This window comes from Poecilia reticulata, chromosome 3 (genome assembly GCF_904066995.2).
Source record: "Poecilia reticulata chromosome 3, P_reticulata-male-v2, whole genome shotgun sequence".
Classification (NCBI taxonomy): domain Eukaryota; kingdom Metazoa; phylum Chordata; class Actinopteri; order Cyprinodontiformes; family Poeciliidae; genus Poecilia; species Poecilia reticulata.
The window spans coordinates 12,694,354-12,719,404 of NC_088832.1; the positions used below are offsets into that span (position 1 = coordinate 12,694,354).

At 40.5% G+C, this 25,051-nt stretch overlaps 1 protein-coding gene across 3 annotated transcripts; it reads left to right on the forward strand.

Annotated features, from left to right (window-relative positions):
- Positions 1–583: 583 nt before the first annotated feature.
- pla2r1 (phospholipase A2 receptor 1) lies at positions 584–23,405 on the forward strand. 3 transcript variants are annotated; one of them, XM_008404456.3, is made up of 30 exons: positions 588–911; positions 3,914–4,294; positions 4,374–4,547; positions 5,064–5,228; positions 5,323–5,436; positions 5,546–5,695; positions 5,972–6,166; positions 7,538–7,701; positions 7,781–7,891; positions 9,153–9,265; positions 9,356–9,525; positions 9,602–9,807; positions 10,371–10,516; positions 10,937–11,021; positions 11,135–11,270; positions 11,369–11,404; positions 13,069–13,229; positions 13,951–14,015; positions 16,190–16,290; positions 16,371–16,507; positions 17,611–17,728; positions 17,848–17,987; positions 18,145–18,283; positions 18,789–19,024; positions 19,784–19,967; positions 20,066–20,200; positions 21,475–21,597; positions 21,672–21,848; positions 22,235–22,270; positions 22,478–23,405. In XM_008404456.3, the coding sequence occupies exons 1-30, from the start codon at positions 761–763 to the stop codon at positions 22,693–22,695; spliced, it is 4,467 nt and encodes a 1,488-aa protein (XP_008402678.2). In that variant the 5' UTR covers positions 588–760; the 3' UTR covers positions 22,696–23,405. The 3 variants fall into 3 exon arrangements, with proteins under 3 accessions (XP_081461234.1, XP_008402678.2, XP_008402677.2); XM_008404455.3 differs by having other exon boundaries at positions 589–911; positions 18,142–18,283; XM_081605108.1 differs by lacking the exons at positions 21,475–21,597; positions 21,672–21,848; positions 22,235–22,270; positions 22,478–23,405 and adding an exon at positions 21,355–21,453 and having other exon boundaries at positions 584–911; positions 18,142–18,283.
- Positions 23,406–25,051: the final 1,646 nt, after the last annotated feature.

A 25,051-nucleotide genomic window follows, 5' to 3' on the forward strand; every position in this document is an offset into this window, starting at 1 on the left:
ACACAGGTAGAAGAGCATCTTTAAAAGTTTGAAAACTCAAATTGCAGGAAACCGTCTAGAAGCACAAGCTTGTGTCATGAAGCTCAAAGAACAAAAATGATGCAACTTTTTGTAGCTTGAGTTTAAATAATTTTGTTACAAAAATGTTATGTTGAAAGGAGTCCCCTTTTATTTTTGGCTTACTTTGCCGAATCGTGTCTACATAAATTATATCCTTGAAATGTTCTCATATAATACTTTAAGAGATCTTGAAATGTAAATATTAATTTTATTCCGTCCTTTCATTTACTTTTCGATGTCACGAATGGTTCTCTTTGGGATACCTATAGAACATTTCTCTGCCATTTTTGCAACCCCCTCACGAGCGTTCCCCGTATTGCTGTTGGGAAACCATCAAAGAAAAGTCTTTAACACCTCGGCGGATGTTCCCAGTACGTTCGCCCTATATTTATGGACTTTTTGTCTTTTGGGAGTAAAAAAGTCGACTGGCCGTGTCCCAGTGAAAACACAGCAGAGCGGCAGGAATGCAGCGCTCGGACCCGGGCGGCAGCGGCAGCAGCAGCAGCTCCTCCGTCAGACGTGACGTCGCTGCTGGTTCCCCGCAGAAAAACTTCACTCCGGAGAAAGTTTTCTAGAAGGGAGAGACAGAAGGGGGGGGGGGAGGAAAAAAAAAAAAAAAAGAAAGCAGCGAGCCCGAAAATACGCGGAGCCCCGGAATGTGCAGACGCTCGGCTCTCCAACATTTCAGCCATCTGTCGAAATGTTTCTGCGATCCTGTCGATGTATGGACTCGGTCGCTGCTCTTGTGGCGCTTATTTATTTAACTGTGTTGTTGTTGTCGAGAAGCTCCCTGTGTAACAGCGAGGAGGACGATGAGGTCCTGGGGGAAAACCAGCTCGCCGAATTCTACAGTAAGTTATTATCCATCCTCCAGCTGCAGACCGCTTGTCTTTCTTTCATAGCCCTGCGTGGTACGTCCAGGCTGCACAGATTAATTGCAGGCAGAATATTTTATAACTGCGCTGCTTCATGTTAAGGTCGGGTAGGATGTGTGTTCTCGCTGCTGTGTTGTGTGTGACTAAAAATACCGCTGTCTTTAGACCTTCCTCCTTTCCTGTAGTGGTTCTTTGATTGCAGTCATGAGAGCCACAGAAGGTCCAGCTTCAAACAAACAAGTCAAGTTTATTTGTGTAGCACATTTTGAGTAACAAGGCAGTTCAGAGAACGTTTACATCATAAGAACATCACACAGTCACCAATTATGAAACATGCAATAAACATTACGTTTTGTAAAATCATCAAGCAAATACACATCAACGTTCAACTTACTTCTAATCAAAGGCAACTCTGAGCAAGTTGGTTTTTAGCTCTGATTTAAAGGAACTTGGTGTTGCAGCTTTTATTTTTTTGCCTGAGAAAACTAATGAAAACGTACAAGACCTTCGGAAAAAATGATGTGACATACAGCACAGGAAAAGCTGAAACGTTTGACCTGTGAATAATTAAAACTTATAATGTTATTTGGTTACTTTACTCAAGTAAAGAGTAATTGTATTAATGATGCAACTAAAAGATTCAATGATTAATCCGCCAGAGGTTGGGATTGACCTATATCTGATTAATGGGAATGGTCCGGTACTTGGTAAAAACTCACATAAGTTGTCTGTGGTTCATTTTACGTAGGTTGTCGGAAAATACCTATCAGTTCAGTACTAAATAAAATCACTACTTCTGTTTCATTAGTGACAAAATGTACCAAACGAACTAGGAATTTGTTCTAATGTCAGTCTTTGAATTCATTAGCTGTCTGCATGCACTTTCATGCACTGTCTTTGAATTTAAAAGTCAGAAATCGTTATTGGCTAGAGAAAGTTTGATCAGTGCAACCTTCTCAGTTAAACACAGTTAAAGCAACTCATGATTTCTAAACTATTTTAGTTAACTTAAGTAAAAGTGAGGAGTGGACTATCATTCTCTTAAACTCTCCAGGTTTCCCTTTTGCAAAACACCCGATTCAAATGACTCGCCAAAGGTACGGCCTAATTTAAAGATGTAGTAGCAGAGTCAACACTAGCACCCACTGACCTGTCACAGGTCAGTGGGTGGTTCTAAGAGGACCAGAATTGGGCACTAAATTGAATGAAAGGTCAAAAAAGCAGTACCAAAATAGCTGCCTTCGGACCTCCTGGCAGAACAGGTCCAATTGTGTTTCCTCAAGAATCCCATTCAATCCAAGTGCAAGCAGTTTCATGCAAAAAGAAGAAGAAGAAAAAAACCAAATATTTGAGGCAGAGGCATGAAAGTAGCTGGGCTAATTTAGGTGCAGTGGAAAAATGCTCTAAGCTCTGACAGGCACTTTAAATTATTTTCAACCTTTTTTTTCCATCTGAAGCTGCTAAAGAGAAAAGCACACCATCACTTGTTTATTTACATTTTTTTCTTTCATAGGACAATTATGACGTGTGTAACTTTGGAATTTGCTAAACTGAGTAATTTGGGGTTTCTGCAGGTTTTTGAGGACACTTAAACTGTTACTTTAAAATCGTCTTAAAAGGAAGAACCTTTATATTTAAGTGAAACAGCACAAATAAGTCTGCATGGCCAAAACCGGTTACATTATACTATACACTATATACTATACATATACATTATACTTAAACAGCTTTTGTAATAACTGGTATCCTGGCGTCTCAAGCTGCTGCTTTGGGATACCTTTAGAAAATTTCTCTGCGCCATTTTTGCAAACCCCTCACGAGCATTCCTCGTATTGCTGTTACGGGTGGACTATACACTGTGCTTTAGAAATTAAGACAAATGAAGCCCCAAACAGTTGAATGAGACACTTTTTTTTTGCTTTATGTGCTACAACTCCAGATCACATTGGTTTCTATGATTGCAGTTCTAATTTGCAAAGTGCAATAGAAACAACTTTCTGAGAGAGTGGGGGAAGGGGGGAATCCTATTCCTTTATTTAAGTTGTTAAATATTTTGCATTTTTGGTCATCACTTCCACAAAATTGATGATTTCAACTGCACCACAATTCGTCTCTGTTTTGGCACTAATTTATGGGATTTTTGAAAATGTTGCATCTTTTACTTCAGCTTAACAGTGAAGTGTGACAATTTCCAATGTGCAGTTTTATTTTCATCCACTATAAAATCCCACTTCAGGACATATTTAATTATGTACATTGTATTTTGCTGCATCGTAGTTCTTCCCAGTGAAAATAGAGCAAGGACGTCTGGACACTGAAAATAGTTTTGGTCATGCAGACATTTGATTGATACCTTTCTCTGCTTGCCGAACACTCCTTTTAAAACCAATAATTTTTTGGTGTGCTGTGGTGGCACAGGGGTTAAGCACAACCAATGTATGGGTTGTGCTTAACCTATACATGGCCGACTAAGGCGGCATTGAGGACTAAGGCCTCAACGCCGCTGTCGCAGGTTCAATTCCCAGCCTGGCAACCTTTGCCGCATGTCTTTCTCCATATTTCATTAGCAACTTTCCTGTCAATTAATTATCAAATAAAGGCCACTAGAGCCAATAAAACCTTTTAAAAAACAATAACTTTTCAGTACACAAACAAGTTAAAGGTTTATTTTCACCTACAACCGTGTAGTCTTCGGTATGCAGTCGTGACAAGAAGGAAGTTAGAATTTCTCCTCATTCTTTCATTAACTTCCTTATATAATTGGCACACATCCCTTTTTTTCTGGTTTCAGCATGTATTTACACAGTAACTTGTGGAGGAATTGTTTGCTCACAATTTTATATTCCTCTTGTGAAAAAATGTTTCTGTCTTGGTGACAGAGTTTTGAGGCCCAAAAAAACCCAAGTTTGCCTGTTGTACTGCTGCATGTTTCTCCCCAACAATCCACGTGCGAGTATCTCTGCTCCCTCTCCTTCCAGGAAAAGGTTTCTTCATCCTGGAGAGCGTTACGCTGAAGCGCTGCGCGACGGTGAACGGCTCCAATGTGGTGCTGGACGATTGCGAGCGTCCCACACGCCGCGTGCTGTGGAAGTGGGTCTCTAGGCACCGACTCTTCAACTTAGGCTCCAGCATGTGCCTGGGCCTTAACACTTCGGACGCAACGCAGCCATTGGGCATGTTTGAGTGCGACGCTACTCATCTAGTGCTGTGGTGGCGTTGCCACGGAAACATGCTCTATGGGGCGTCAGAGTGGAAGGTGACGGTTTCTGGACGTTTGGTGGTGGTAAAAAAGAACATTTACCACGAGTGGCAAAGGCACAACACTCCCAAAGAAGGCCCCTGCTCACATCCATATGAAGGTGAATTAATTGTTGATCAAGCTATAGAAATACAAGGTTCTGCCCATGTCATTTCTAATTTGTTATGTTTGATTTGTAGAAATCCACACTCTTTTGGGAAATGCACACGGATATTCTTGTGTTTTTCCTTTTAATTACAACAACAAGTGGTACGCTGAGTGTACAACTGAGGGACGGGAGGATAAGCTTCACTGGTGTGCCACTACTGATCGCTACGACCAGTCTGAAAGATGGGGCTTCTGTCCAGTTAAAGGTAACATGAGTCCAGCTAACAAACACTGTCATGATTGCACAAAGGCAAGCAGAGTCATAGGCAGTTTGTCTATTTGTCTGAAAACAAATAGTCAAGCTTTGGTTTAAGGGTGGGGAAGCATGGAGTTAAAATGAGCCTAATAGATTGCCTACATGGGAAAATGAATATACTGAACCAGTAGTGCCTAGCCAGGCCTCGAGAGCCGTCAGCATTCATCTTTTGGATTCATCTCTGCTCCACCACAGCTGAATCAAATGGCCAAATTCCCTTATCAGCACTTCGTTCTACCCTGCAGAGCCCTGATGACAAGTCATTCATAGTAGCGTAGGAGAACTGGACTTTGCCAATCCATGAACTAGACCAATCACAAAAGGAAGTAGTAAAGTTCAATAAATAACATTTATACACCCAAAACGCAGGTGAAAACAGTGACAGACACTTGAGGATGAAATGCACAAAACTGAGAACCAGTCACTCTAACTCAGCTACTAAGTATCTAATTTTACCAACTTTTAGCTTCCAGTTGCGATCATTTCTGGGAGTCGAACCAGGAGCTCAGCGCGTGCTACCAGTTCAACCTGTACACCATCCTCACCTGGAGCCAGGCGCTGGCCACCTGCCGCGCTCAAGGAGGGGATCTGTTGAGCATCACCAGCCTGGCTGAGCACAGGTATATCCGAGGTGGGCATCGCATAGGAAACGTTTGCTGAAGCTTATGCTGTTTAGGTGTTTTTTTTAACAGTTTTCGCTCCTATTGGGGTTATGTTTCGGTTAGATCGACTGGCAAATGTTGGTGCGATGGTGTGGATTGGACTGAACCACCTTAAGGACGGGTACGGATGGAAATGGTCCGATGGTGCTCCCTTGTCACTGGTGAATTTTACTACAGGTATTGCTTATTTAAAAAGAATCTGTGAACAAAATCTGCTGCTCAAATTGCTTGTCCTCCCAACTTTGTGTGGGATAACATTTGGCTCAACATTTGTTCTGCCCTTCAGCTCTAGCCGCTGGTCCGCTAGAGACTAACATGCCGTGCGGAGTGTACAACTCTGCCTATGGAGCCCAGTGGCAGAGTCTCTCCTGCGAGTCCGCCCTGCCTTACATCTGCAAGAAGACACCAAACAACACCGGCACAGTCGAGCCACTAGGTGAGATTCTGGTAAATCACAAGAGACAGACGCAAGTCATTAAAGAGGGTGGGAGCTGTCCTTCTTTTTCTCGTGGCAGGTATGAGTCTTAAGAGCAGGGATTACTCATAAGGCATGCTTTTATACGTGTTGTTGCTTTTGGTTTAGTCCAGGTCCCTCCCCATGTGCAGTACAGCTGGATAGGAAACTTTTGACCGTACCCTGTGTTTCTGGTCCATCTTGTTCTGGTCGTCTTGGTTCATTTCTCGCACATATTGGTTCTTCTCCCTTTTTCAGAGAACTGGCAGTACATCCCTACCGAGTGCGCTGATGGCTGGTGGCCTCATAATGGCTTTTGCTACCATGTGCTGGCTGAAAAAGAGTCTGGAAGCTGGAAGGAGTCGTCCCGAGTCTGTGGCTCTCTGGGGGCAAAGCTCATCAGTCTCCGTTCCTTGTCAGAGGTGGAGATGCTGCTTAACCTGCTGGCTAACCGTAAGAGCGTCAGACAACAGACTTGCTGTATTTTATCAGATAACATTTGTGTTTCTAAATGTTTAAGGTCTCTGGTTAAAGCCAAGGAATCATGATTATCTTTCACTTTTTTGTCATTTTAATGGCTGTCTTGAGAAAAACCTCTGTTGATCTTTATGAAGGACCCTTTGAAAAACATTTAGCAGACTTTGACTGCTTTATTTAATATTGTCCTGAATGTGACAATATTGCTATTATTTTATGAAATATACTCAGTAATAACAATAATAAAAATGAAAAATAACATAGATAAACACATTTTCCAAAAATAAAACAGTATTTTAGTTCCAAGGAACAATTGGCATGTAGTAGATGATCAAATGAAAGACTATGCTTCTCTCTAAAACTCCTGCTAGATTTACATTGGATTCTTTTCTTTTTCTTGAACACATAATACTTAATCATATACTCATTTTGTGATTTTTTATAATGGTCAGCCATAAAAAGTTTATGGAAATTGGGTAAACATAAAATTGCATGGGAGCCTGGCTTCTTCAAGTCAAGCCTGTAGAAATTAGGATACAATTACCAGGTATTTAGCTGTACTGTAAGTCATGGCTACTCATGCATCATAATTAGCTAAAATGAAAATGTCAGAGTAGTTTATGGACAGGTGGTTTTTGGTGCACAAAAAATAAAAGGCACTCGTGGAGAGGTTTCAAAAAGAGCGTATAGCTATACATATAGAAATAAATTCATACAAAATACAAATATAAACTTTTATTTTGTGGTAGAAAACCACCAAATTTAGCAAATAATGAATTAAGCAAACACTTATTAGACTCCAACTCTGTATTTATTTTTTTACTAGCCATTCCTGTTTTAGGTTAGTCAGGATTATTAAAATTATTGTATTTGATAAATTTAACAGAAATAAAACATACATTTTCTGAGTTCTTTTTAAAATTCTTATTTGGTAGAATTCCCATTAAAACAGTATGATCGTGGTCAAACACTGTGGCGATCCTTCAGCCAGCTTCACACAACAGTTTGTTATATTTTGTCACACACACATCTTAAGCTTCTGTCTTGGCACTGAGAGCAGGGATTTGTGTTGACCACTCCAGAACAATGCCTTTGTTGTCCTTATACCATTGGGTAACAATTTTGCCATTGTGTTTAGGGCCATTGTCCTTTGTGAAGATATATATTTTGTATTTATTTTGTTTTTTTAATTCTTCCACAGTGAGTGGCCCTTCAGAGCATGTAGATACAAAGTATCTCACCAGCTTCCGCCTGGATCTTCACAGGCCCATTTTTCTGTCTGATGTCGCAGTTCATTTTGAACTGCTGTTGGTATTTGAATTTTTCTTGTTTTCTCGTGTTCGGCAGATTCCAGCGAAGTCACAGAGGTCTGGATTGGTTTGTGGAAGCAGGGGTCATCGCCAGGTGTAGAGTGGTCGGATGGTTCACCAGTAGCTCTGACTCTCTGGGACCAGTATCAGCCTGTGCCCAACCTGACAGATTCGACACTTTGCGTCAAAATGGAAACAGAGGTGAGACGCGGCGTTTTAAGACATAGCTATGCAGTTTGCTGCTGCCCTTATCAGATTTTAAGTCTTCCCTCTGTCACAGAAAGGTAACTGGCTCTTGACCCCGTGTGATGAGCAACACCCTGCTGTATGCAGAAGAGAAAGCCAGAGTCCAGTTCAGCACAGAGGAACCTGGGATGAAGGATGCCCTGCGGTAGGAGCCTGAATGCACAACTTACCCTTCAGCATGTAGTTACCTGCTGTGTGTTTGGGAGCAAAACAGGTGGAGTCATAGATGGCACACTGTAACCTGGGCTCAAATTAGTGGTGAAGGACGCATGGTTCATTACATGGTTACACAACATTCACACTTAAGTTGCTGAACGTCTTCCAAAGTTTACAGAAGATGTTTAAAAATCCCAAAAAAGAATAATTCAAGTTATCTTCGTTTCTTTCTTTCCTTCTCTACTCTAAAAATACAGCCCTGAATTTCTTATGTAGATGAAATATTTCAAAGAAAAATTGTTTATTTTAAAAACTATCTATTATGAAAAAAGGGGGGGGGGCTGGAGGGGGGTTGTGTACAAGGTGGATTGGCTGTACTGTGTGCCGGGACACGCACCACAAAGAGCCACACACCCATTACAGCTCGACTTTTAGTCCAACAAGTTGCCCCTTCAGAAGCACAAAGAGCTGATTCACCCGCCCGCTGACGTATTGTCTGGCATTCACGGTTCTCCCTGACTCTGTTTACAAGAATATCAGTCTCCTGAGTCATCAGGCTACTTGGTTCGAAAGGAACACAAAGCCAAAAAATTACCCAAAGGGCACAATATCAACCGTCGTGCACGAGCAGTCTCTGTTGATTCCTGCCTGACGTACTCCAAGCAAAGCTCTGTCTTCTCTGCGTCGTTTGTGTTGCGGAAAGTTGAGGCTCAGAAATGTGTCTTTGTGCAGATGTGAGGGTGAGCCTCTGGATCCCATAAGGCAGCTGCGGTTTGAGGCTTTAATGGGGGTTAAATAGGAAAATTCACACCATGTCTCTAAACAGCCTCTCTTCTGCACCACACACTTTTAAATAATGCTGTTGCTCAAGATTACTCAAAGGCACATAGGAGGAATTGAATTGAATCGAATTGAATCAATTTTTTACCCACACATACCTACATACAAGATCAGAAAATATGGTTGTAGGTTCTTGTTTTTCAAGAAAAACTCTCGTCCTGGTTGCAATTCATAAAACTTGAAATTAGCATCTTTATTAGCTTCCTGAGATAGAAAGTCTCAATGTTCTAGAGCTGTATCACTTATTGTACTTCCAATAAGGAAGTACAATAAGTGTACTTATTTGTTAGTGTACTTAACAAATAAGTACACTAACAATACTTATTTGTTAGTGTATATATTTTTCAAAGCATTTTGAAATTCTGTTATTTGATTGATTTTTTATTTTTATTTCCTGATTATTCTTCTAGGGTTGGAAGAGACACGGTCACTCCTGTTACACAGTAACTAGTCATGAGCAGACGTTTGAAGACGCGGCTTTGGGATATTACTGCATGGCTTCTCTCCTCACTGTGGAGAACAGGTGATTCATTAAGCCAGTGGTTTATGTTAACAAAACTACTTTTTTTTTTAAGTCTGTCTCAAGCCTCTTCTCTCATCCTTACTGCGGCAGGTTTGAGCAGGCTTTCGTCAACAGTCTGCTGAGCGCGAATGGAACCAACAGCAGCATGAACTACTGGATCGGCCTTAAGGACCAGGAGAAGAAGGGGGAGTACAGATGGCTTCCTCACAACGGCTCCTCTCTGCCTCTCACCTTCTCAAACTGGAACAAGCATCAGCCTGGTACAGACCGGTTAATAAAACACCGGTTTAGATATCAGTGAATCCTTAACCTTCCCTTACTTTCCCTTTCATCCAGTCAGTGCTGGTGGCTGTGTCGTCATGTCTGGAGGTCCTGCTTTGGGTCACTGGGAGGTGAAAGACTGCAAATCCCACAAGGCTTTGTCGGTGTGCAAGATGAGCAGCGGCCACAGTGATGCTGGCCTGCCAGAGCGCCACATTGATGCTTACGCCCCCTGTCCTCCAGGCTGGGAATCACACTCTGGACTGCTCCACTGTTTTAAGGTATAAAATTCAATTATTTTGTTTTTTTTCATCTGTGAGTGTAGCTGGCACTTATTTTCATAAAGTGCTATTTTATCAGTTTCCAGATAAGATAGTATGATCACAAAATGCAGACTCTCCTTTACATATTCAATAAGAAAATTCATTAAATGCATGTTAGAAATAATCAGGCACAAAAAGGCTGATATACCATTTTCATTTGAAAAACTTTGCTTTTAAAGTGAAAAGCAAAGCTTGCCCCCCTGTGTGTTATTTTTTATTGCCCATTAGGTTATAGATATATATTTTTTAAACAAACGTTTTCTCTGCTGAAAAGTAACAAGCTGGTTTTGTTAGGGAGGTGTTTAAGGAGGGAAACGGAGGTAATAAGAATATACCAACGCTTCAGGGGACAAACGTACAGAATTGGCATCGAACTCAGGGATGCAATGTACCTGCACTTCCTTGTCGTATATTTTTTTTCGCATTTTAAAGGCACACACAGAACCTATGCTAAAACACTGACATAATGTTCGGTATTTCCCCAGTTGAAGCGCAGCTGACCTGATGTGTGGCTTTTCTAGGTGTTCCACGATGAGAAAGTCTTGATGAAGCGCTCCTGGGTGGAAGCAGACTTCTTCTGCCAAGCCCTCGGGGCTCAGCTGGCCAGCTTCCAGCACTACGAGGAGCAGGTGTTTGTTAAGCACCTGCTCAGCACCATGTTTGAAGGGTTAGTATCGCCCCTTGAGGCTCAGTGGTGCAGAACTGTTGTTGTGAGGATTAAAATATGCATTTTTTTTCTCTAGCTTTGAAACACAGTAAAAGCAGATTCCCCTTTTTGGGTGCTACACTCCTACATACACAAATTGGGTATTTTTCTTTTCTTCCAATTTTAAGGGATTATATGAGAACAGAAAAAAAAACAGGTTTCTAAACTTTCATAACAAAGTTGACAACTTAATTATACAAAAAGTACCATGTATTAATATTAATAAGGCATTTTATTGCTATGAAATTAATGACTTCTCTGATAGGAGCCAGTGTTGTATGTTGATGTGTGCAGTTTTTTTTCAAAAGGGAAACCCGTCTCATGTAGCGTTAAATTTCCGTGTGCTTGTTTTCCCTTTCTCCCCTGTGTATTATTTTGTAGAACAGAGGGCCGCTGGTTCTGGGTTGGTTTAAATAAGAGAGACCCCGACCACCCTGGAGCCTGGGAGTGGTCCGACGGCTCTCCAGTAAGAACACAGAGATGTTTGCCGCAGCTCGCAGAAAGCCTGTCTGGGCTGTAATATGTAGAAAACGGACAGTTTTTACAGCTTTTATACCAGCCAGGCCAATCTTTGTGCAGATAGTGACGTCTTTCATTGAAGATAAGAACGAGGAGGATGACAGGAGGGACTGCGCTGTGTACAGCGACTTGACTAACAACATGATGCCACGGCCTTGTGATGCCAAACATGAGTGGATCTGCAAGCTGTCCAGAGGTAAACGTGCTCACACTTTTTCCCCTCCACTCCATTGGCATCATATATAAACACACATTTTTGCCGCCTGGTTTAGTAAACGTTGTTTCGCACTGCAGGTGATAAGCTGAAGAAGCCTTACTGGTACACTGAACGTGAGTAAAAAGATTTTTGTTTGGGACTTTAGATGAATTTCACAATTGATTGCCACTAGATGTCACAATAGAGCGTCCGGATGTAAGATAAGAAAACATCTGTAGCTGAAAACTGACTTAGAGCCACTAATGCAGCATCTAGATTTTTGTGTTTCTGTTTGCTTAAACAGAAGAGGTTCCTACATTTCTGCACCACCACAGTGACGTTGGTTTTCAATGAATCCATCATCTTTGTAGGACAACAACTTGCGTTCCTCAAGGAGCTCATTTCTGAAATGATGCATTACGTCAATAAATAGCAAGATTGTTACAATAATGGTGATTTGACTATTTCGAACATGATAGTAGTATAAAATTATGCACAGGAACAAGGAATGCAAAAGACACATATTTTTGTATCACAGTAATCTTGACATGCCCGAAAAGGAGTAGGAAGACGCAAGAAACTTATGAACCCCATAAACTCATACAATGATGATGATAATAATAATAATAGTAATAACAGATTTCATTTCTAATTGCCTTTAAATCAAGCACTACAAAAACAAAATAAACAATTACAATGGATAACATTTATTTAATAAATGAATAAATAAAAGAGATTAAAACAAATATGCAAGAAAGTGAACCAAAGATCAGCTACAAAGAATTGTCTTATTGAGACCTTTATTGAAAGGATTGTGATGCCCTCAGAGTGTCAGGCAGAAGGCAGCAGTTTGGTTTTGGGTGTGTGGAAAAGGCTTGAGCGAGTTGTTTTTTGTGGGTTAAGCAGTTCTTTGAGATAAGTGGAGGCATTTCCATAGTTGCATTGGCATGTGAGGAAGGAAATCTTTAATTCAAACCTGGTGGAAATGGGAAGCTGGTGGAGAGAGAGGAGGATGGAAGTACTTTGGTCACGTTTGTTCACTCTCATCAGGAGCTAAATGCAGAGTTATACTAGAGCCTCTGCAGGTTCTTGCTAGGAATAGTCCAGTCTGGAGAAGACAGAGGCATGGACCAGTTCTTCTGCATCAGAGACGGAGAGAGTGGGATGGATTTTTGGAGGAGTGGCGTGACTGTGTCTTTAAGACGGAGGGGACATGGCCAGATTGGAGAGAATGGTTTACAACAAAGGTGATCAGGGGTTTTCACCAGTGAGCCGATGTCAGGAAGGTGGAGGGTTTCGTCTTTCTGATTAGGTTTTGCACTTATTCTGCTGAAATCACCGGGGAACAGTTTAGAGATTCGGAGATGGCAGATGTAGGAAGAACAGCTTGGGAGAGAGGACCAGAGAGAGAGTGGAGCGAATGTGGGCAATCAGATTGTAGAGCTGTGTTCATTCAATACGATGCAGTTTATAATAAACCATCTAGGGAAGTCTGTGATTTTTTTGAGAGTACATTGAGAAAAATGGTAAGAAATGAAAGAGGATGGGACAGCTAGGATTTTTCACAGCTCATCTCGTCATTGCGTTAATGATCACAAATATTGCGTATTACTTTAATAGAGTCTACCTGGTGCAACTTATGACCTCAGAGTGTTTTGAGTAAGTTTAAGTAAATCCTTTGGTCGTCAGGTAAAGACCTTCGATCATAAATTAATCAGCAATGATAATAGTGAACTAACTTGTCACTTGTATTTTGTTCTCTGGAGACATCTTCTCTCTGTGTTTCCTCCCCCCACAGAGAGCCAGGCCTGGGTGTTTTACCGAGGAGCCGAGTACTTGCTGGCTAATCAACCCTACAACTGGCATGCAGTCTCTTTGGCTTGTCAGATGATGGGAGCCCACCTGCTATCCATTCACTCCAGGGAAGAGTCACAATTCATCAAGGAGCGCTTACAACGGGTTTGTCATCGGCCTTGTTCACACACTGATTAGCATCGACGAGATGCCACTTGTAAATATCTTTAAAGCTGTATTTATACTCATTATGGTACAATATTCCAATGCCTTGTTAGCATTTTATTTTCACTTTGAGTGAACTACATAAAAGAAGTAGTTCACTTTGCAAGTTTGAAGTAATTCTCCTAAGCGCCTAAAGTAAAGCAACGTTCGACACCTATTCAGTCTTTCATCAACGAATACCAATAATCCAAACAAACATTGATGCTTTATCTCTCTGAAAACAAACACAGTCAGCCTCTGTCTAATCAGAGAGGTTTGCCGCCACTCAATGGCACTGCCAAGCCATTATTCAGTTCATGCTCTCATTGGAAAATCAACAAGCGTGCAGACAATAACACTCGTTTCTCTCGCGAGCTCCAGTGTTTTCAAAAACACATCGACGAGCTCTTACATGCGGACACTTAAATGCTCGAGTGCCCAAACAGGACGGGTAAGAATAAAGCTTTCTGTTGGCAGCAGCCTATTGGATCAGACTAAAGACGCCTCTTGTGGCTCTGAGGCTTGTGAGGGGATAGTGGAAACAAAACAGGGTGGTGAAAGAAGTGAATCAGGGACCATGGAGTGTGCCTGAATGGCTGCCCGTGATCTTTCATGCGTGTGAGAAGGGCTTGCTATTGTGGAGTGTAAGTAAAGTTTTTGCTAATCCCTGCTCCTTTCACAGTTCTCCCTGGGACACACCGACTGGTGGATTGGCCTTTCCTTTGGCCCACCTGGAGAGGAGGTCAGGTGTGTGAGTATTTAAATCTGTTGAATGGATTTAATATAGAAATCTGTGTAGAAAATGGAATTTTGTTTTTCATGTAACCAGAGATATAGTTTGCATTTGTTTTGAAGGTGAATTGCACTTGATTGCTTAGAATCTGAGCTCGCTCAGTATGGCAGCTGGGCAAATCAAACATCTCAAGCTTGCAGGAATCAACTATTTATTTGCATTTCTAATAGCCTAGATGGCATTAGATCATCATTCCTAGAATCGAGTTATAGTTTCCAAGAAAAAATCAAACACTCCAACCAGCAACAGCAAGTCACACCTCTGGTATTTTGTTGGCTGGAAATTGAAAAATGTGTAAATCTATGTAATATGTCAGGCTGATCACCCTGTTAGAAAGATAAAATGCTAACTCCCACTGATAATGATCCTTCAAGTAGTTTTCCTAAGACTTGCCATACTTTTGTTTATTAGTCAGAGATCAAAATGTTCAAGATAGGAACTTGAAAATGACCCATCTTGAAATTCTGAACTCTCCAACTTGAAAGTTCACAACGCCTGAGGAACTTTCAAGTTGGAAAGCTGGATGTCCCAGAGGGCCTTGATTCAATATGCAGAATGACAGCCATATGCCTGTTGCAGAATAAACCCTTTGTGTGAGCTTCTTTAACACACTAAACCAAAGGAATGCAAAGTGATGCAAACCTCTGCTGTGAACATGTTCCCTCAGTGATTCAATGCATGAAATTGAGATAAATGCATCGTTATAAGCTTGTGTTGCGAATACTAGTTGGCACCGCGTCGGATAGCGTACCCAGCCAGGTTTTCCGACTCACAATTAACACACATTCAGCTTGAGTGTAGCATTTTTCAAAGAAAGAAAGAAAGAAAGAAAGAAAGAAAGAAAGAAAGGAAGAAAGGAAGAAAGGAAGAAAAGACCAAGAGGCCCAAAGCAAATCAACATGCTCGGAAAAGTTTCAAAGAAAGACAACTATTCAGCAAGGAGAGAGGCTCAGCTAAAAGAAGAAAAAAAAAACAAGTGCAAGGGAAGAAAAACAACCAAAAAAACCCATCCAGGATAAATCAAAGAACAATGGGGATAAAAAAGTGAAGAAAAAAAACCTATAAGTTTTACTAATCTCCTCTGTGTTAAAATTTCACAACTAAGTAGAGAAGTGCTGTGGCAACACAAGATTTTGTATTTTCCTCCAGTGAGTATCAGTTGGGTAGGAAAAAATATACATATTTCTACATTTTATTCCTTACGCCATTACATAAATATTCTTCTATCCTTTCTTCCTTCTCAACTTTTCTTTCCTTTCTATCTCTCCTTGCATCCTCCTATGTTACACCAATAAGACAATAACTATAAGACCTTTTAGTTTACTTCCTCATGTCCTTTCTTGTGGTCTCCCTCCACTCCTTTATTGTGTCTTTCCTTCTGTCTATCTTTGTGTCCATCTTCCTCCCTTTTCCCTTCAATATATCCTTCCTTTCTTTATTTCCTTCCTTGCTTCCTGCTTCGCATCTTTCATATTTAAAGCCTGCACTGTCATGATTAATAGTCTTGGCGTTGATGAGGAATGATGTTTATTAAAAAGGACAGACAGGGAGCCAGGGAACAAACAGAAACTGGGTAGCATGAGACAACGAAAGAGACCAGCAAGAAGTGAGTTGAGAGAGAGTGGGTTAAATACTCGGCGCTTGGTTGCTAAACAATGAACCGATGCTAATTAGAAACAGGATGCAGCTGAAAGAAGAGAGCCAAACGGAGGCCGAGAGGGAGAGATATAGATAGAATAGGAGCAAGGAGTAAACAAACTGGGAAACAGACAAAATACACATTTAAAGGGATAAAGAATAACTAAATACAAGCCGTAAACAACAAACGTGATCTCGTGTAAGCCATAAGCAACAACTAAGAAAAGACTGGTCAAAAGCAACAGACAGAAAACTATGACTGATAATGAATAAACAAGGGAGTAAATAATACAAACACTGAAAAAATGTAAACAACCTGCAATCCTGACATGCACACAAAACATCTCCTGTCAATTGTGTCAAAAGCAGTGATGTAAAACCCAGATTCAATAAACAAGTCACTGACAGCATAATTAAGATCAGAAAATCAACCCCTGTAAAGATTTTCTTTGCTTGAACCAATATCGGTGCTATTTTCTCTTTTCTCCAGGTGGAGCGACAAAACAGAGATAGATTTTCAGAACTGGGCTGATGGCGGTTTAAACAGTGACCTGAAAAAAAGCGGGACGTGTCTCTCCGTGTCTTCAACAGGTAAACGCGGGCAGACAAACGGTGCCCATTCATATTTAAATGGCAGTGGCCAGTGGTGAAGTTTCACTCGGATGTTGCAGGGAAGTGGTCGGTAAAGAAATGCAGCGAACTTCACGGCTACGTGTGCAAGAGAAGGACGGTGTCTGTGGTGGAGACTCCCCAGGAGCCACACTACATTGGAGCGTGTCCAGAGAAGTGGCTCTACTTTGGACACAAGGTACAAATTAGCGCTCGTACAACTAGTGCCAAAAAAGATCAGGTTGTTTTTACCATTGTTTGTATCCTCCCGAGTCAAGTGAGGACATCTTGTCTGACAGCTGAAGCTTGGTTTAATGTTGGTCGTGAACCAGGACAAAGTTCTCCCAAACACAGTAGCAAATATGCTACAAAATGTCTGTTGAAACAAACAAAAGAGAAAGAATCAAAGTCCTGCAATGACTCAGACCTCAGCCTGATTGAAATGCTGTGCAGAAACAAATGTCTGCAAATCCCAAAGGACTCAACCAATGCCGTGAATGGAATGTGCCAAAATTCCTCCACAACGAGCGCCCGATAAAGTCTTAGAGAAAACTATTTTTCTAATTCGTTCTTGCATAACTTTTGAGTCAACAAGTGGACCTATTTCTGTATACTTTTATTATAATCTGGCTTAATCTTTGCATAATGAGTGATAACATGGTAGAATCTGCTGCCGTTTTGTGTGCGCACGAGATGCAATTTAAATAATTTCACAATCTTGTCATTTTTTATTATTGCTTGAAAGACTAAGCTCTACACAGGATTGGATGGGGACTTTCCTTTTTCTACCACTGTTTCTATAACAAAACTAAGAACGAACTGCACTCCCACAGACCTGAAACCATCGGCAGGTTCTTTGCTGCCTTTAAGGTCGAAGCAGGATGTTCGTGTTTGCAATTTCTGAGTGATGTTGTCAACACGAGAATAAACCAGCTGGTCCTTGTCATAGCATTTGTTTGTTTTTTCTTTGCTCAGATCAAATGTTTCCCTAAAGTCCCATTTGGGAAATGCAGTGAGTAAAAACTCAAGATTATACAGCATCAGTCATTTTGAAAAGGAGGGGGAAGTGGTTGTGGCTTTGGTTGCTCTTCACCCCTTTAACATAATGCTAAAAGAGGAAGAGATGTCGGTGTAGATACATCATTACTACGTGATGTGTTATTGCTTCCTCTCAAACATTAACAAAGATGTTTGGCCAGAATATCTTTGTATCTTTGACCTTTTTAACTTCACATCCTTGAGTGCTCTGAGAGTACTGGTTAGTCTTACTGTTTTGTGTGGGATTAATATTTGTATTGGCAGTGCCTCCTGCTTCACCTTCCTGGCAGTCCAAACGAAGGGAAGAGTTGGAAAGACGCCCAGTCCATCTGCTCTTTGTTTCAAGGCTCCCTGGTTGCCATAGAAGATGAGATTGAACAAGGTAGAGGCAGCGTGAACTCTACGATGTCTCCTTTCTACAAAAACCATCAGTGCTGCTTTGTTTTCCTTCTCAAAGTCTGTTTTATTTATTTGTTTATTTATTTTTTCTGATTTCTGCAGCCTACATCACCATGCTGCTCCCGGGCAGCTCGGTAGGTGTGTGGATCGGTCTGCGAGATGAGGACACGATGAAATGGACCAATGGGAAACCAGTCAGCTACACCAACTGGTCTCCAGTTGAACCAAAGAGTTATCCTACTGTAAGCCCCAGAGTTTGGTGAAGTTTGTTTTTATCAAACTAAGTAAATTAGCATGTAATACAGACGAGCATGTGCACACGAAGTAACATGTGGATCATACGTATTGGGAAGTCAGGAGGCCATAGCTTTGTGACACTTTGCGTTGACCTCTCAGCAGGATGACTGGCTCAGTGGGGCTGCCGATGAACCGCTCTGCACGGTTTTGTCAAACAACCACAATTTCCACCTCACTGGGAAATGGTATGATGAGAAGTGCAGCGAGAACGGGTATGGCTTTGTTTGTCAAAAACCTCAAGGTAAGACTGAGTATGTATCTCTCTGGGTTTTTTTTAATTTCTCTCTCATCAGTCCGTCATCGTTTCTCTGAGCTTGTGTGCTTTCTTTCTTTTGTTGTTTGACCGCTTGACCTTACAGATTTGCAGCGTACGACTCATTCTAGTATTGATGTAACCTCAACCAAACTATTTGACTTAATGCAGAATCTACCACCAGGATCTGTATAATTAATAACAGATAGTAGGAAGTTAGCATCTTTATAGCTCATCTGAAAACCAGACTGTAACCAGACTGTCTTCCAAGACTGTACCTTGGAAGACCCCAAGTTTCACCTGGGAGACTTTCAGTAATGACTCCAGGAAATCGATGTTTAGTTTTCCAAATCAGATCGGTGCATGAAATCCCAAACATATCCTAGAACACGCTTTGTTCCAAACATTAACACAGTGAAATAATCATTCTGATACATATTACCAGTGTTTCTGGCACCATGTCCAAAGTACCTTTTTTTTTTTCTGGTTGCAGACACATCCAAACCCCCCACCCACTCCTATCACCACCCTCTTCCTGACAATATTGAGTACAGGAGCAGCACCTACAAGGTTGTGTCTGGCAACATGAGTTGGTACGACGCGATGCACATGTGCATAGAAAATGATTCTGAGCTAGTGAGCATTACAGATGCCTACCACCAGGCTTTCCTTACTGTCCTTGTCAACAGATTGGACGGCCCACATTGGATTGGACTGTACAGTCAAGACGTGCGTACCTTTTGTTTTGCTTTGCTTTGTGAATGTCTGCTGTGTGACACTGTGGATATGTGAGTCGGTGTCAACTCTGCTTTGGACTTACTCTGCTGCACCGCACTCATGATTAGGTTTTAATAGTGCCTGAGTGTGTGAGTGCAAGCGAGGAAAACTTAATTCAAAGGAAAAAAATATATAGCTTTAACCCAAATCTTCCTATAAGAGAATGTTACCCACTCGTCTGATTTGCAAAGTATTATGGGAAATCCCAAATGATTCCATAAATGGACATCTAGCCACAGCTAAACACAACCTGTTTTGTTCAGTTTGTTTTTCATAGTTTCTCTTGTCTCTTGCGAATCTCAGGGGCTGTACTATGTGTACATTATGCAGGCATGTACTTTCCCACTTAAAAGTCAGAGAATTAACATTTGGAGTTAGTCATTGCTCAGCCTTCATGGGCTGACTTTGGAAAAAGAGAGAAATAAACAAAGGAAGTGAGAAAGTTCCCCATAAATCACCTTCTCTGTTCTTTCGCCTGGTTGCACACGTGTTAATACAGGAACTACGAACTAACCATAGCACTTTGGTCGTATCACTGCCTTTTGCCATGTTACTTATTATGCCATAAGCAATAAAGATAAAAAATAAACTTCAAATACAAACATGTCTTGGTAGAAAAATAACCAAAACCTGATTTGAAAATCTCAATAAAATCCTGTTTTGCTCGTGGAGCTTTCTGACAAACATGCTGGTGACTGTGAATCCTTCCAGAGTGGCATCAATTACAAGTGGTCAGACGGCAGTGACACAGTGTACACGCACTGGGACGCAGCTGATGATGACGATGATGACTTTGTGACTGGAGAGTGTGTGTACATTGACGTGAACGGAGGCTGGCGGAGAGCAGACTGTGAGACTCCGTTGCCAGGAGCGCTGTGTCACGTTCCCCTGCCCAGTCAGTACCGTTTTTGTGATGAAGCGTGAAAACACCCGAACACTCAACGCTATCTGTAATCAGACGGGTAAAATCACACTCACTTCTTCCTCTCACAGACAGTAAACCATTTGTCTCGTACGAGATGTCCTGTCCGCACACCTGGGTGAAGTTTGGACAAGGCTGCTACGACTTTGAGCCGGTGGTTGAGAAACTCACATTTGAAGAGTCAAGAACCCGCTGCAAACAGAAAGGTGAGTTTTCACAAGATGAGACTTCAGTTGCTTGTGTCACTATTAATCCAGTGCAGCCAGGAAATACAACTATTTCACTAAATAAAATTAAAATCACCCTCCTCTGTATGTGAAAAAGATCAAGCTGATTTGAAATACGACATCGTGTTGCAAAGACAGAACAGTACAATTTTAAAAAGCAGCAATCGCAACCAGAAAAAAAAGTTTGTTAGTTATCAAATGTTTTTGTATAGGACATTAGGCCTTATGAATGAACAACAGTCATCTGATTAGGCAATAAGTTTTCTTTTGAAAATCAACTGAAATTATCTTCACCTACCGTTGCTTGCGGTTTCATTTCACAAACAGTTGCAATAAAACTGCATTTCTATATCAGAAAGTGTATTCAACATTAAGCACCAACACTAAAATTACACTTAAAAGCAAAACATATGTTATTACTCCCTGTAAACCTGCAATTATGCACGTTCTGTCTTACAGAGATAGTATTTAATATTTAATCAATGTCCACTTAGCTTGACTTATTTTAGCCTAGCTCGACTAGTTCCTAGCTCCAAAGCATTATACAAAACACCAATTTTCTGTTGGTCATATTGACCAACAGAAAATTTGTGGCACATAGACAAACTTAGATCAGCTCTATTTCAAAGTCTGTTACTCTTGGACTTGTCAAATGAGTAATGGAGGATTCCCATTTATTCCCATTTATCAGATAAATGTGGATTCTTTAAAGTGCCTTTTGAGAACTTTTGTACTTTTATTTGGTTTTTGTTTCTTTTTAATGTTTTGTTTGACATTTTAGACACAGTCCAAGAACCACATAACCAGTAAAGCCAGAACTTAAAGATGTCTAGACTTGATGAAACAGATAGTAAAATTAATCCTGGTTTCGCCTCATCAACTTCTTGGATGGTGGTTTTATGGTCGTCTTATTTTAATATTTTACTACTCTTTGTTATGTTTAACATTTGCGAGGCTTTGTTGCGACTTTGCATAAAGTGTTACATAAATAAGGTTGACATTCAGATTAACAACTGATCCATCAGTTTTTTAATTTTAACTTTTTTTTACAAAGTGTAGTTTTGATTTGTCATTGGAATATATGCATAACTCACAGTTTTGTGTAGAAATTATGTTGAGTATTTTTGTGATAGGTACAACAACCTCGAATCCTGCTCAAATAAAACATTAAGTCTAATCAAGCATAAAACAGAAACCCGAGCTCGTCTTCATAATTGAAGTTGGGACTTGGTTGTCCCTCTCTCACCCTGCAGTCAACACCTCAGACATCCTGACCATCGAAAGTGAGACAGAGAACCGCTTTGTTCTGGAGCAGCTGTGGTCATCTGGGTCCCTTCACCGCACTATTTGGTTGGGGATGTACTTCAATATTGACAGTAAGAATTCCCGACTCACGTTCAAGCAATGAATAACAATCAAATTTCTGTAAACTGTGAAACTTTGCTTCCAGCTGATTCGATGGCCTGGGTTGATGGTTCACCCAAAGACTACACCAACTGGGCAGATAAAGGCCCAGACACCAAACAGCTCACCGCAGACACCTGTGTTACCACCAGGGTGATGGATGGCGTGTGGCGTCTATCGACATGCGGAGGGCAGCTCGGCTTCATCTGCAAAACTGTCTCAGGTAGACAAGGACACCTTGTGAAGGGGCGGTCGGATGATAATCTTTGGGTTAGCACACGGAAACTGAAACCAATAACAATATTTACTGGACAAAAGTAAATTTTAGATGAATTTCCATATGAGCAATTCAGTACGTGAGTGTGAAAATTAATGTTTGTAATTGCCAATATCACAGAAACAAACCTTTTGATGGATGCTACTTTGTGTATTCTAACAATGTGCTTGTGATTGTTAGTGTCTGTTTCTGAAGGACACATTCCACTGAAGATTTGCCACAATGTATAATTTATTTATTAATTTATTTTTGGCATGCAGTTAGCTGTCCTGAATGCCAAAGATGATTTATGATGCAATGTACTAAGCTTCAGTGTGTTTCGTCTTTTGCAGATGTAGCCTCTGAGGTGGAGGTGGAACCCCTTAATGGTAAACTGTTATAAAAACTGACTTTGAAAACAGTACTTAGACATATTTATTAGAGTTAGTCCAATAAACACCAGCACACAGGGAACAATGTATGCTAGTCATACCGAGTTAATTATTTTCAGATTGTTAGCCAAAAACATTTTGATTATTTCTGAGTTCTGGGTATGAGTTGCCTCACCTTGATCTAAAACATAATGTTTCTTGCAGGTTTGCATCATGGCATCATCCCTGCTGCAGTGGTGGTGGCAGTATTGATCTTCGCTCTGCTGGCAGGGGCGATGTGGCTCCTGTACAAGAGAAACCCGGCTCGCTTCCGTGGCTTCCCCTCGCTTGGCAGCGCCTATTACAGACAGACCAACTCCCAGGCAACAGAATCAGATGGAAATGTTCTGATTACAGACCTGGAGGCTCATTCAGGGGAATAGCACCCAGGGACTTTGGCAATTTGTTAGCCTTTGTTTGTATCTCAGCATTTTCCTGTCTGGCGTGTCGGCCAGGTGAAATCTTAAAGCCGCGACACAAACTCCTCGGCTCCTCGGGGCTGAGATGATGACAGTGGATGTGTTTGAAGGATCCTGTTGACTCTCTGATTCAGTTTTATTTAAAGCATTCAGCCGGGGCTAAAGTGGGAGTCAATCCCTTCTGCAGACAAGGAGACACAGTATTTGAATTAATGCTTGAACTAAGATCAGATTATTTGAAATAATGAGGATAGCAGGGAACGTGAAGTTTAGAAGGTTAACAAAACTGCATGCAATTCATTCCGTTTATTTGGGAACAGTTCAGTGCAGAAAATGATTGATTTCAACGATTTGAAAAGAGTGAAGGAAAATTTCATATTTTCACACAAAAAAACATAATATTACTTACCTGTTTCTGTAAATGATGCATTCAGGAGCATCTGGATTTGCTGGATCTGTACATGTGGAACATCAAAGTTGTCAGTATTACTTTTTTATTTACCATACATGTTATTTTGTTTGTACACATTCTGTATATTGACTTTTGAAGGTTTTTTTTAGTGCTAGCAATGTCCTGTTTTCATTCCAAGTTTTGTGTTCTGAAGCAAATTTTAAAAATGCATTTTGTATAGTTTTATTTGCATTTAATTAAATTGAGGCGAGATTAAACCGTTTATCAGTGTCGTTTTATACAATGCGGGGTTATAGAAGGTCTGCGAAATAAACGACATCCATCTGGAACCTTCTGCAAGCTTACCACTCTAGTTTTAGGTGATAGGTTATGTATTTTTCAAGTGGGCTTGTAAATATGAAAGATAATGCTACCATGTCTAAAGAAGTTGATTGGCGAGACTGTTTCATTCATTTTTAAATAGATTTATGTGTACTATTTGCATAAGAAATATCCTATATACCTGATTACATGTTGAACCAGTGCTGCATTTTTAACTTTTGTCAAATAATTACTCAGCAGTGATTTCAGTAAAACACACTCAGTCATTAGAGTGTTATATGTCTGCTGTCAGTGAAGTGCAGCCTTAGAATCATCAGCAATATTTGACATCTAAATGCAGAGTGTTTAATAATTCACAAGAGCTGCAGAAAAATCTGTGTGCAAACAGGAGGGAGAGTTGTGTGACGCAAAATGTTGGGACTTCCTGTTCAGTTTGCGTGTGATTAAAATATGCTTGTGTATAATACAGAGATAAGAAGTCTGGGTGTGTCCACTGACAAGTGTGGACACCGGAAGTTCGGTAATTTCAGAATTAAAGTGTTACAAAAGAATTTCTTACAGAAGTGTGGGTAAAGACGTGAAAGCAAACAAATGTCAGAGCAAACATTTCTTTCTGTCTTTATATCTAAGAGCTACACATTCTGTCATCCGTATTAGGTACTCATTGAAAAACAAACTGTAAAGAAAAAAAATTGATAAGTACAGACAGAAACATTTTGTACACGTTCAATAGCATCAGCAAAAGAAAAGAGTATAGTATATAAATTATCAAGAGCAAATACACCAGTGAAAGGTGTCAGATGACCAGGGGCGGATCTAGAAAAATATGGGGTGGCAAGAGGGGGACAAGGATTTTTTCAGGGGTGGCAGCATATGCCAGTGTGTGTGTGTGTGTGTGTATATATATATATATATATATATATATATATATATATATATATATATATATAAACTTCTCATTCTCACATTTAGCTTACACAGACCTAACATTGGACTTAATTTACTTGTAAAATATTTTTAACTTGCATCGTTTCAAATTGAGCTTCATGAAGCACTGAGGATTACATATAATTTCTTAATATTGTATAGTTAATTATTTTTATGTCTTTCATACTATATGTATTACTGGATTGGACAGCGCCTATTAGTCGCTATGTGATTCATTGAGTTATGTCCAGAAAACCATTTTATCCCAATGCAGGACGAGCAGAAATCTGTCACAAAAATATTCGTAGCGCCATCATTTGTTATCAGATATATCTATTAAATACGACTTAAACTAAAGAGGAGGAAACTGATGTTTGATCAGTTCTCCGTGATACAAATCTATAAACAATTGCGTTTCTGTTAGTTCTGTCAAGATGCAAGAAGGGGCACATTTCTCTCACAATAAAGCTGATAAACAGGTGAAGAACCAAACACCACTTCTATTCTGCCTTTTCTCGCTCTGTGTCGGCTTTTACGCGGACCCATTACCGATCAGGGGAATCGACACCAAAAAAACAAACATTTCCCACACAAAAAAGTGGCAAAAACACTAAAACATAACATTGGGTCTGTTACATTATGCTGTCAGGCTAGATGTCT

Excerpts from the sequence above, each read along its gene's own strand:
- pla2r1 (XM_008404455.3), top strand. The coding sequence starts at position 761 with ATGTTTCTGCGATCCTGTCGATGTATGGACTCGGTCGCTGCTCTTGTG. Across the intron at positions 7,702-7,780 it reads GCGTCAAAATGGAAACAGAG|AAAGGTAACTGGCTCTTGAC; the intron begins GTGAGACGCGGC and ends CCTCTGTCACAG. Across the intron at positions 14,016-16,189 it reads CCACCTGGAGAGGAGGTCAG|GTGGAGCGACAAAACAGAGA; the intron begins GTGTGTGAGTAT and ends TCTTTTCTCCAG.